Here is a 12,363-nt window from a genome sequence, read left to right on the forward strand (position 1 = left end):
TTTATACTAAGTCCAGATATTTGCCTCCATTCTGCAGATTTTTTTTTCCTTGCAAGGGAGGGAAGGAAAGGTATGATGCTCTGGAGTAAATAAGTGAAACGGTCTCCCTGAGAACTTAAAACAGATCACTCGCACACCCAAGGCTGAACTGTTTATAAACAACGAAGAATTTTTACATTAATGTGGATTACCAAACGGATAAGAACATTACTTTTCAAAAACTTTCATGAATACCAGCAGGGATTTTAAGCAAATCTACAAATGTTCTTGAATTTTTCTACAGTATATAAAACTGAGAAGTCGTTAAGGAATTCAATTCATCAGAAATTAAATGGCCTTTTATTTCATGCCGTGTAATTTAAGGTATACATGTTGGTATATCTGGTCAAATGTCATAATTAGCAATGGTTGTTTTTTTTTTCCCCAAAAATTAATAGATGAACACAAATAATGACCTAAATTAATGATAGTGGAGAACTTGTTTCCTGCTATTTGAAAGAAATTATCACTTCATTAATAGGTCATTTTTCTAATTTATCTTCTCTAGTCATAGGTTCTGCTGTGCTTTATACCTGCATTTCTAAACATACTTTAGTTGACTATATGCTTGCATATTTATTTTTAACTTTGCTTATCTTTAAAATTGCTTGAGGAAAATAAAATAGTTGTGATTAATTTCTGCTACAGAAAAGCCACCTGGTACATTTTATCTTACTGAGTTTGTTTTAAATTCTAAATTGTAACTTTGTTCAGGAGAGGCTTTTGCAATGATAGCAGAGAACTGTACAAATGAAGTTAGTCATGGAGGTTCTTGTTGAAATGAACTTGCCATCAGATATGTATAGCTGTACACTTGAGTCTTTCTCAGTTTATTTTTGTAGACTAGCATTTGACCTGTAAACAGTACTCGTTCACTTCAAGAAACTAAGGTGGCTGTATATACCTGGAGGCATCTGTTATTCAGCTTTTCTTTTGAGTGGGTATTTGCACAATGAGGGTAACCGTGTGTGATCCACTGAATGACTGATCTAATGTTGATATTATGAGACCTGCACTTAGATGAAAATAACCGATGACTGAAGTTTTTTGTATTAAAGGAATGAGAAAAGAATACATGAATCTGTTAATAAAACACTATGATCTATAACATATGAAATGTTTCATAAAGATCTAAGGGAATAAAGGAAATTTTAAAACAGGGTAGTCTTAAAATTTTTAGTTACATAGCAGTTTAGAAAGTTTACAAATTTTTGACGTTAATGAAGAAACAAGATAAAACATCTCTGAATATATTTTGATGCCAACACAATAAATGAAATGCAAATATATTTTAAACAACTCTAATAAAGATTAAAAATGTAGATTTCTAGGTTTGACCCCAACTTGCTGAATCTCTGTAGGGTGGGGTCTGTAGGACTGCAGTTTAACAACTGCTGGTGATTCCTATGCACTCTGAAATTTGGGAACTGATGAAGTTACAAAGTAGTGAGCACTTCCCTCTGTCCTACGTAACTGTGGAACCAACTTAGACATCTCACTGAACAGAAGTGACTCAAAGGGATGGGAACCAGTTAGAGGAAGGTAGAAAATGGATATATATTGGGCATCTACTTACCCACCGGGTGCTGTCCACACATTATCTGATTTAATCACTATGAGGGTATATCTTTATTCTCTTCGTATAAATATGGAACAGTCTTTCAATGTTAGTTGAATTTCCTATGTAATTTCTGAATTAGTGTAAGTCACTTCTCCAGTTTAGGTCCAGAAACAGAAATGGGGCCATCAGTAACAAGTCCTTAATTCTGCTGTCGGCATTCAGTGCTGCCTGTGCTAGATTTACCAGGCTGTCTAGCTTGAACTTCCTGGTGACCATATTTACTGTGGCAGCTAATTATATTTTGCCACAGAAATGAGTTTAGTGTAATTATATTCCACTAAATGACTTAAAGGAAATAATTGTTACTAGAGTCTCTTTTCACACAGGAAATAAAAACTGGACTCTAGTGTGGGGGTGGGCAAACTTTTTGACTCGAGGGCCACAATGGGTTCTTAAACTGGACCGGAGGGCCGGAACAAAAGCATGGGTGGAGTGTTTGTGTGAACTAATATAAATTCAAAGTAAACATTACATAAAAGGGTACGGTCTTTTTTTTTTTTTAGTTTTATTCATTTCAAACGGGCCGTAGTTTGCCCACGGCTGCTCTAGTGTTTTATTAAGAGTATCTCTCCCTGCTCTGTTGTTGATTTTGAATTATTTTAAATTCTACTCAGATCTGAATAAGAATGCAAGAATGGAAAAAGGCAGGTTCAAAGGTTTACAAAAGAAAATGTAGTAACATTTAGTCGAAGGGAATATAAAGTCAATATACTGGATTTTTAAAAAAATAAATTTTTATTGATTTCAGAGAGGAAGGGAGGAGGGAGAGAAACATCAATGATGAGAATCATTGACCGGCTGCCTCCTGCTGCTTCCTACATGGCCCCTACTGGGGATCAAGCCCGCAACCTGAGCATGTGCCCTTGACTGGAATTGAACCCGGGACCTTTCAGTCTGCAGGCTGATACTCTATCCACTGAGCCAAACTGGCTAGGGCAATATACTGGATTTTTTTTTTTAACCACAAATGTGGATTTTAACTTAATCTTTTCAAGTTAGAGTAAGTTACAAATGTATTTTAAAAACTGTATGTGTCTCAAGTTCTCTACATGGGCCTGTGCCCCTAAAGTTTGCTGCTGTAATGACTAGACTAAATTAAAGGCCGACAAAGCACACAGGGTCACTCAATTCTGACAAACTTTCTTATATACCCTCTTGTATGTTCACTTTACTACTCTTCCAGATTACTTTCTTACCTCCTCCTTCCGACTCTCTTGCTATACATACTCCCATCTCCCATTCTACTGTCCTTCTCTGACAGCAACTCTCCTGCTTCTCATACCACCCACTCCATCAACTTGCCTACACCTGATGCCACACTCAGACCAGGACTAGTATCTGTGCGCTCATCCAAAGTCTGCCCACCTTCACTTCCTCAAGGATATGAAATCTACAGATTTCCATCTCAAGCTCTCTTGGGTCATACCCATCAGCATGTACTAGTAAACAAATCTTAGCATTTGCTTTCTTTAAAGAAAAACTTCTTGAAAACAACTGCAGTTTCTTCCTCTTCATCTAGCCTTTCAACCTATTCCAGTTGCTTTCTTATCTTTCTCAGTCCACCAGAATCACTCCTGATAGGGCCAACTAATGATTTCCTATTTGCCAATTCTATTAGTCACTTGTCTGTATCTTAGTTGGCATGTCCATGGCATTCAATCTTATTGACCATGCCCTCTTTTCTTGGCAGACTTCCACTGGTCAGCCCTTTCTAGGATTGGCCAGCTAGTGCTACAAATCTGTACTTTGTTTCTGGATAAGCTCATAGAGAGCCATAGCTTTACATTTCATAGATATGCAAATGACCCCTGGATCTCTATCTCCAGTCCTACCTTCTCACAATTCTGGACTTTAGCATTTGCCTCTTTGACATCTCTGCTCTGATATCTAGTAGACATCTCAAAAATTAACATCTAAAAGGTGACCACATAATATACAATGTATTTCAAACTGAGACAACAGACAAAGCACCACTGATAATTATGGTGGGACAACAAGCATCTAGTTTCTCCAAGGGTTTCCCATCACACTCAGAATGAGATTCTGCTCTTTAGATGGACGTATAATACTCATCCTGCACCACTCTCCTTGCCTTGCAACCTGCCCCCACTGTACTGCCATTCTTTTTCTTGAACATTCCCATGTGACTTTGGGTGAGTAACTCTCTGTGTGCCTGAGTCTTCTCATCTGTAGACCAGTAAACAATGGTACCGAACTCCTAGTGTTGCAAAGCACAGTGTGCCTGGCACTTGGTGCTGCGTAGATGTCTTTCCTCTCCTAAGGAACTTAACAGAATTGGATAGTGAGGGCTACTTGCATTTGCTGAAGACATGGCCTGCATTTTTCATATTTTCCTTAAGAAAAGACCATTCACACATAGAGGTTTGACTATCAGAGTCAATTGTTTGGTTGTTACAAAGTTCAAACTCCAGAGCTGAAAGTGGGCCAGTCTTTATCTGGGTAATGTTTATCTTGGCAAGATTTAGAAATAGAAATGTGAAATGCTACTAAGTACCAACCATCACACACTTTCCCTTTTATAGGCAGACCAGGATTTTCAGAAAGTTCTTAAAAATGCTCCATGTACTTCAAATGTATATCAATTAGATCATTTCAAATTGAAGGCATTTTACAGTTTTCATAAAAATCCCTAAATTTGTTGGTACTCACTCTTTTGGCAGGTCAGGGAGGGGTGACTTCTTTCATGCCAACTCATAAGCAATCCTTTTTCTATTCACAAGGTTTGAAAAGAAGTCGGATCATAGTAAATCTGGGCTGAGTGGCCTCTCTAAAGTTCAGTTTCCTCATCTGTAAAATGGGGAAAGTAATGAATGCACTTAAAAGCACTTCATGAGAGAGAAAAATGGTCAATTTTAAACAACGTGACCATACAAATAAGCTCTAATTGTGCTTTCTGGATGAGTAATACTTGGTTCTGAAAGATACTCATTCCAACCAGGAGATAAAATCAGCTTTCTCTAAAAAAATGTATTAGAAATCTGCTGATGTTTCACTTTAACACTAAGCTACAGAACTCAGACCACAGTAGTGATGTTTCAGAGCTGGTGGTGCGAAAGAAGGCTGGGTCTACATCCCAGATGAAATGTGCTAGATCAGTGGTTCTCAACCTTCCTAATGCTGCGACCCTTTAATACAGTTCCTCATGTTGTGGTGACCCCCAATTTCATTGTTACAAATTGAACATAATTAAAGCATAGTGATTAATCACAAAAATAATATGTAATTATATATGTGTTTTCCGATGGTCTTAGGCAACCTCTGTGAAAGGGTCGTTGGATCTCCAAAGGGGTCGCGACCCACAGGTTGAGAACCGCTGTGCTAGATAAATAAAAAAATGACACTTGTTTCCCCAGCCAGTGTGGCTCGGTGGTTGAGCGTCAACCAATGAACCAGGAGATCATGGTTTGACTCTCAAACAGGGCACATGCTCAGGTTGTAGGCTCGATCCCCAGTAGGGGGTGTGCAGGAGGCAGCTGATCAAGGATTCTCATCACTGATGTTTCTATCTCTTTCTCTCCCTCCCTCTGAAATCAATAAAAACAAATTTTTAAAAAATGACACTTGTCAGTTTCTTAGAAATGATTCACTTATATCACACTAAGGTGCCATTGAATGGTACAAGATTTTTAAAAAAATAGCTTAAGATCAAAATTAGCAACTTTTATTTAAAATAAATGTAATTTATATTTTATAATATAGCATATGAGTTGGGGATTATTTACTTAGAGGTAAAATTCCTGGTGCCTGCAAACAGCCTGAATCCTGTGTCTTTGCTACTCAGTGTCACTGCACTGCCAGAAGGAAGCAGTATCAGCCAGTGAGTTACTCATCAACATGTAACGGTGCAACAGGGTTAAATAATGGCCTTCCTTTTTTGGCCTGGATTTTACCAAAGTTAGCCTCAAACTCTTTTTTCGTTCCATTTAGACTTGCTAGATGTCCATCCTTTATTCTGTAGCCTAAGGAATTCAGTTTCCTTATCCTATACTGTACTATCTGTGGTGTTAATTCCAGAACCATGGGCGTTTCTCTTATCTGAGCTATGGAAATTCCTTCTTTCAATAATCCCTGAATTCTCTCTTCCAAAATGGGAACGGAATAATATAAAAGGGCAGGACATTTCAAAACTAACTGCTTCAGGTCATGATCTGTGCATTTAAAAGCATTTTTAGAGAAGGAAATACTGTTCTGTATACTTCTTAGGCCAAGTTGAAAAAGAAACCCTTTCAGTTTGGACAGAAGCTGGAGAATTTCAGAGTCTGTGAAACCTTGCTCCTGGAGAAATTCCAGTGTTTCCTTTATAGCTGCAGAAGAATTTAACAAAATAAATGGGTTTTGGCTTAATAACTTCAGTAGCCAAACTTTCATGTTGGTCTCGGAGCTACCTAAATTTAGATAACTCTCCTGGAGAATCCTTATCACTTGCTTATTCTTCTCAACAGGATTATGAAAAATACTAGGTGCAGTTGTCAAAAACCTGCTAATGACCACATTTTTGAGTCCCAACTCTTGAAAGAACTGTACATTTAGTTTCCGGTTCTCCTGGTCTTTAACCGTAAAGAAAGATTCTGGAAACTGTTCTATTAACTTGACTAACTCTTCCTCATTTTTGCAGAGGGACTGCCAGAGTTCTCTCTGGGAGTTAACAGCGGTTGGACTGCAGACAATGGCTTCTGGGCAGCGTTCCAAAATACTGGCTACCACAGTCTCATTGGCACCTAGTTGCTGTAAAATATTTGCAATTTCTTCAACATAGGTTTCATCTTCCAAAAGGACCCATCCTTTTAATCTGCGTATTTTCCTGATGTCAACTGAAAATTTATGGAGCTTTTCCACTGTTCTTTGATTTTCTTTGTTAGGCTGACTGTTGGTTGTATAGGTGAAGCGAGCTAAAAAAGGTCTGTATTTGGGAGCTGATAGCATCTTTCTGAAAGAACACAGCCTGCAAGGCTGGGATCTCATCAGCAACTTCCACAACATGCCTGAAATCCACCAGCTAATCCCCACCGTCCAGTGATGCAGAATGTACTCAGGGTGCCTGTAAGAAAGAAATTACAGGATTTAACTATGGGTTGTTGCCTTGTAGAACACAAATCTGAGCTGTAAGCAGTAAGCATTGGAAATAACATGGATTTAAATTAGACAGGAAAACTACTCATGTGGAATATTAAATATATCCTCTTACATAATTTATAAAGTAATTATACTTCTTCACAGCTTAGACATCTTAAACTTTATAAATACATTGTCATTTGAGCTTTGCAGCAACCTTGTGAAGTAGTTATTTCTCTTTCACAGAGCAGTAGCCAGACCACAAAAAGTTCAAAGAATCACAGACCGTAGATGTTATTTTGACACAACTTCCCCCTCCTGCAACTCTGATATGTTTTTCTTTAGGAGACATATGTTACTTACTTACATACACACAGAGGTTCTTTGTTTTTGTTTTTAACGTTTTACATTTTCAAGATGATGTTTAGCAGAAGCAAATACTTATTAAGAATGGAGGTGGGTAGGGTGCCCTAGCTGGTTTGGCTCAGTGGATAGAACGTCGGCCTGCGGACTGAAAGGTCCCAGGTTCGATTCCGGTCAAGGGCACATGCCTGGGTTGTAGGCTCGATCCCCAGTTGGGGGTGTGCAGGAGGCAGCCAAGCAGTGATTCTCTCTCATCATTGATGTTTCTCTTTCTCTCCCTATCCCTTCCTCTCTGAAATTAATAAAAATGTATTTTTTAAAAAAAGAAGGGGGGCTTCATCTCTAATTTTATATTTCAGAGTAAATATTTTTGCTAAATAACTATTACCCAAATAAGTTAGTTAATTTTTTATTTAAAATGAGTCAATAAATGTATGCTTGTTCCATGAGAATTATGTGAAAATTTCTTTATAAATGCAGAATTAAATTAAGTCTTAGCCAGGTACAATGAGAGAGATGTGTGACTGCCCCAGTGGAGCCACGCGAGTGGCATGTCAGCTGTGGAATGGGGACCATACGCTATAACGTCTAACCAGCTGTCCCCACTTGACAGCTTTAGCTACCTAGAGACGCTATACTGTGCCTGATGCATTGTAGCCTTTGCACTATTTTCTCATATTTCTGGTAATGAAAACATGCCTAGTTTGTTGTTTTAACTTTTGGTACCTGAGATTGAAGTGTCTTGGCTCTACCACAAAAGTATAGTGCTGCTATTTGGATAGTTAACAGCATTTCCTTAGTATTTGTAGGTTTGAAGGAAAACGGGGGGGGGTGGGCACTTCCAATCCCTGCCTTTAATGCCTTTGCCACATATGCCAAGGACTCCTCCCTTTCAAGTCCTACTACAAATAAATTATTATTCTCTAAGGAAAAATAACAGAGAATAATGCTCTCATTTTTGGTTTACTTTTGGTAAAATAGCTCAGTTAAAGTAATTGTAGGCATAGCTTCTGTTTTACTTCTAGTAGTTCAACCAGAGTTTTCTTAAGACGATTCCTAATACCAGTTTCCTTAAATAACTCTCAAATAGCCAACATATAAATAATATTTTTTAAATTTCTGAGAAGACCAAGGATTTTAACAGCACGGAGGTACATCTAGGCTGGAGTCCCACACCCCACTGTCCTGGAATCCCAAAACCTCGAGCCTCACATCTGTACCACCAGCTGGAAGGAGTGTGGCTCGGCAGCCAAACTCACACCCTGCTCTGGCTCTAATTTATGGGATCATCTTGGGAAAGTTACTTAACCTCATATTAAACAAGTAGTGATTAGAATACAACCTCACAGTAAAAGTTCAATAAGATTAAAATAACAATAGCATCACCTGTATAGCAGAACAGCAGGTAAACCTTATAGGAATGCACGTCAAGTGCTTTGTGCGCAGCCTGGTATGTTATCAGCGCTCAATAAATGGAAGCCATGACTAGTTAACATGGAGCTAAAATGTTTGTAGTAATGTGACTTTAAACTGTATTTTAGACAGAAGTACATTATTTACAAAGAATAACTGAAAATTGTGAAAACTGTATTGTAAATGCTTTTATAAGCAAGTAACTGCTTATGAAGGTAATACAGTCTCACTATAGAGAATCTGCCAAATTCTGAAAAGTATAAGGAAATGGAAAAAATCTTTCATAATCCCATCACCTATAGACAACTATTCATATTTTGACATGTAAGTCGTTTTATTCTATGCTTCTTGCCCCCTTTATTATAATTTTTAAATACATAAACCTGCTTTATACATGACAGGTTCTAAACTCAGCCTATCAAGTGAAAATTAAAGAAACTCAAAATTTTCCTTGAAAATCTCCTAAGCAGGCACCACACTGGATACCAACATACCATCTTCTGTAAGTCCTGCACCAGGGGTTCCTCCAGGCCTGGAACAGATCCCAGTGTTTGGCTAAGCACCAGATGAAGTAGTTGGCTTACTCTGGAGTTACATTATAAAAAGTGACAGATCATTAAATATTAGAACTACACTGACCACAGCATGACGCTCTTGCCCAGGGAGGCTAAGGGAAGAGCGGGCTGCCTCCCATTGCCTGCTTACTCCAGAGTCAACTATCATGTGTTCAGGTGAGTTGTCTGAACAATTAAAGCTGTCTGTCTTGCTCTAGCTGTTTCTCTCTCTGATGAACAAACATAGTTGACTACAAAAGTGGAAAGCACAAATGTGGTTCCTCTACAATCAATACACATTGTACAGCGGTGGGCAAAAGGAAGTTTACAGTTGTAGTACTAACAAAATCCTATATAATAAAAGCCTAATATGCAAATTGTCCCCTCGACCGGGAGTTCGACCACTCACTATAACGTGTGCTGACTACCAGGGGGGCAGTATGGAACATGGCGAGTGTCAGCAACGCAGCACTGTCAGCGGGCGGCAGTGGAGGTGCTGTCAGCCTCGATGGGCCCCGATGAGAGCAGGACCTCGGTGGGATGGTGGAGCAGGTGAGCGGGTGGTGCCAGGCCAAGGTGGGTGTGAGCAGGGGCCTGATCGATCTGTGGATGACCCTGCAGATGGCAGGAGTGGGGGGTAGCCCCGCCTGACTCCCAGGCGCTGAGGGAGCTGGGTGGGGTGGGGGAGGGCCTGGCCCCGATTGATGATCCCACAGGTGGGATGGTGGAGCAGGTGAGGGGGCAGCACCAGGCCAAGGCGGGGTGCCAGGCGGGGCCATGAGGCTGGGAGCATGAGCTGGGGACCAATCTCCACAGGCCACCCCAAGGAACCCCACCCGTGCAGGAATTCATGCATCGGGCCTCTAGTAATAAATAAAAATACAAGAATAAACACTGTTTTGTGTACTCACAACTGTAAACCTACTTTTGCCTACCCTCCTATATGTATTTTATTCTTTAATCCACTATATATACCTTGGCATCAAAAGTGCTCTAAATATTTTAAATGAGTGCATGATATATGTGATGGATATACTATCATTTTGTAATTTATTTCCTAGTATTGAGCAGTTGGGCTATTTGTAATTTTTTGTTATATGCTAAATATCTGCTGCACATTTCATATTTTTCCCTTTAGGATGAACTTCTAGGAGAATTACTGAAGAGATGTGTGAAGTTCAGTTGTTAATTTACTACCCAGAAAAACTATCCCAACCTATATTCTCACAAGCAGTATGAGTGATTCCCTCATCAGTTATAAATTTAATATGTGAAAATGAATACAACACTAATTTAACTTCATTTTATTATTAGTGAGGCTGAACTTTTCTTAAATTATGTTGACGATCTGTGTTGCCTTTGAACTATTCCTGCCGTTTGCCTTTTTTATCAGTGGCATTAAGCAAATTCACAATGTTGCACAACCACTACTACTACTTCCAGAACTTTTTCATCACCCCAGGCACAAACTCTGTACCCATTAAACAATAATTCCACATTCCTGCCCTAACCAGTTTGGCTCAGTGGATAGAGCGTCGGCCTGCGGACTGAAGGGTCCCGGGTTCGATTCCGGTCAAGGGCATGTACCTTGGTTGTGGGCACATTCCCAGTGGGGGGCGTGCAGGAGGCAGTTGATCGATGTTTCTCTCTCATCGATGTTTCTAACTATCCCTCTCCCTTCCTCTCTGTAAAAAATAAAATATATTTTTAAAAAAAATAATTCCACATTCCCCTCACCACTCAGCCCCTGGTAATTTCTATTCTACTTTCTGTTTCTATGACTTTGTCAGTGGAATCATACATTTGTCTTGTTGTGTCTGGTTTATTTCGCTTAGCATGTCTTCCCAGTCCATGCACAGTATAGCATGAGTCATAAATAGATGAAACCTCCTGTCCCCATTATAAGCTCTCTTGAAACTATGGGTGGTTCCTCGGTGCCACTTGTCATAGCTGCAGTTGTTCATGTGTTATTTGTTTCACCCTGCATGAGGCAGAGACTGGCCACCATGTTCCAATGAATTGCTTCCCTACCCTCCACCCATTGGGCTGACACAGGTGAGTCTAGGAGACATTCCTAGTCAGGTGATCTTTGTGTGTGCTCCTCCATAGGAACCAACTCTTGATCCTATTGTAGCAATCACTACATTCCTGGAAGTTTGTTATTCATTCAATCAGAAGTATTTTGGCTTTAAGTTCACACAATGTGCCAGGCATTATGCTAATATTAGCTCTTCTGCTAAAATGTTTCTTCATACCTCTGGATCACAGACCCACCAGAGAACCTGATGAGAGCCACGGACTGTCTTTGAAAAACAAAAAACAAAAAAAACCCCCACAAAACACAAAAAACAACAAAACAAAACAAAAACCAGTACTTGTTTTGCAAAAGATTTTAGCAGGATTAATTTAAGCAGGATTCAGACCCTGCAGTCCAACTATGAACAACCTGCATGAGATTGCAAGCACGGGGAGGGCAGGGTCTGATGCTCTTCTGCTTTATCTTTGTAACAAGCAAAGAACTTAGTCCACAGAGAAATAGAATCAGTGTTTGTTAACTGAAACTGAATGAACAAACCAAGCCCATCCATGAAGCAACCTAACCTAACCTAGTGGCTAAAACTGTGGGCTGCGTGGGCTTAATTCCTGGGCATGTTGTATTGTGACTTAAGGAAGTCATTTCACCTCTCTGCCTCAGTTTGACCATCAAGAAAATGGGGACACTACATCCTGGGTGATTGTGAAGATGAAATGAGTTAGTAACAAAAACCAAGAGTATTCAGAAAATTCATTAAATCACACAACCCATTTTAAAGATGAGAAAACAGATAAAGTAGCAGGAAAAGTAACCTGTCCAAGGTTGCTCGGCTAATAAAGGGCAGACCTTGTATTCAAACCCAATAGAGGCCAGCCCTTAGCGCTGTGCCCTACACATAATGACGCTCTTGGTAAATGTTTGCCAAACACAACGCGAGCTATTCTCTGAAACTTCATGTTTCCTAGACACGTTTGAGGAGTGAAGTCCACTTCTATAACACGCATCCTTTTCCTATACGGGCCACTCTATAATCGGTAATCTCAATTCAGTTCTACTTTTATAACGTGTACGAACTTCTGAGATTCAAATAAGCCCCAGTGGGTATAACAGCAAGGAAACCCGAAGGCCCAAGGAAGAGAGAGAGTCTTGGGGAGCGACCGAAAGCCACACACCCGTCTAGCGCGGCCTGCGCTTCTCCGGAGAAACTTCCGACCCGCGGCGCCCAGGCGTCCGCCCAGGCCAGGCAGGCGCAGCTGAGCGGCGGG

The 12,363-nt window shown here is 39.9% G+C and overlaps 1 protein-coding gene across 9 annotated transcripts in view; it reads right to left on the minus strand.

Moving 5' to 3' along the window:
* The window catches only part of MTERF2 (mitochondrial transcription termination factor 2), a 52,272-nt gene that overhangs the window by 39,549 nt on the left and 360 nt on the right, over positions 1-12,363 (minus strand). For 6 of the 9 annotated variants that reach the window (XR_004965771.1, XR_004965773.1, XR_004965772.1 and 3 more), the window contains exon 1: positions 4,331-4,891. Coding sequence is in view for 2 of the 9 variants with exons in the window: in XM_036297361.1 (XP_036153254.1) it covers positions 5,504-6,661 (1,158 nt within the window). In the remaining 7 variants the exon portion in view is untranslated. Of the gene's footprint in view, positions 1-4,330; positions 4,892-5,320; positions 6,720-9,472; positions 9,679-12,363 lie in introns of those variants that run through there. The other 3 variants (XM_036297361.1, XR_004965774.1, XM_036297360.1) reach the window with 3 other exon arrangements.

The sequence above is a fragment of the Myotis myotis genome, unplaced genomic scaffold, assembly GCF_014108235.1.
Source record: "Myotis myotis isolate mMyoMyo1 unplaced genomic scaffold, mMyoMyo1.p scaffold_m19_p_3, whole genome shotgun sequence".
NCBI lineage: Eukaryota > Metazoa > Chordata > Mammalia > Chiroptera > Vespertilionidae > Myotis > Myotis myotis.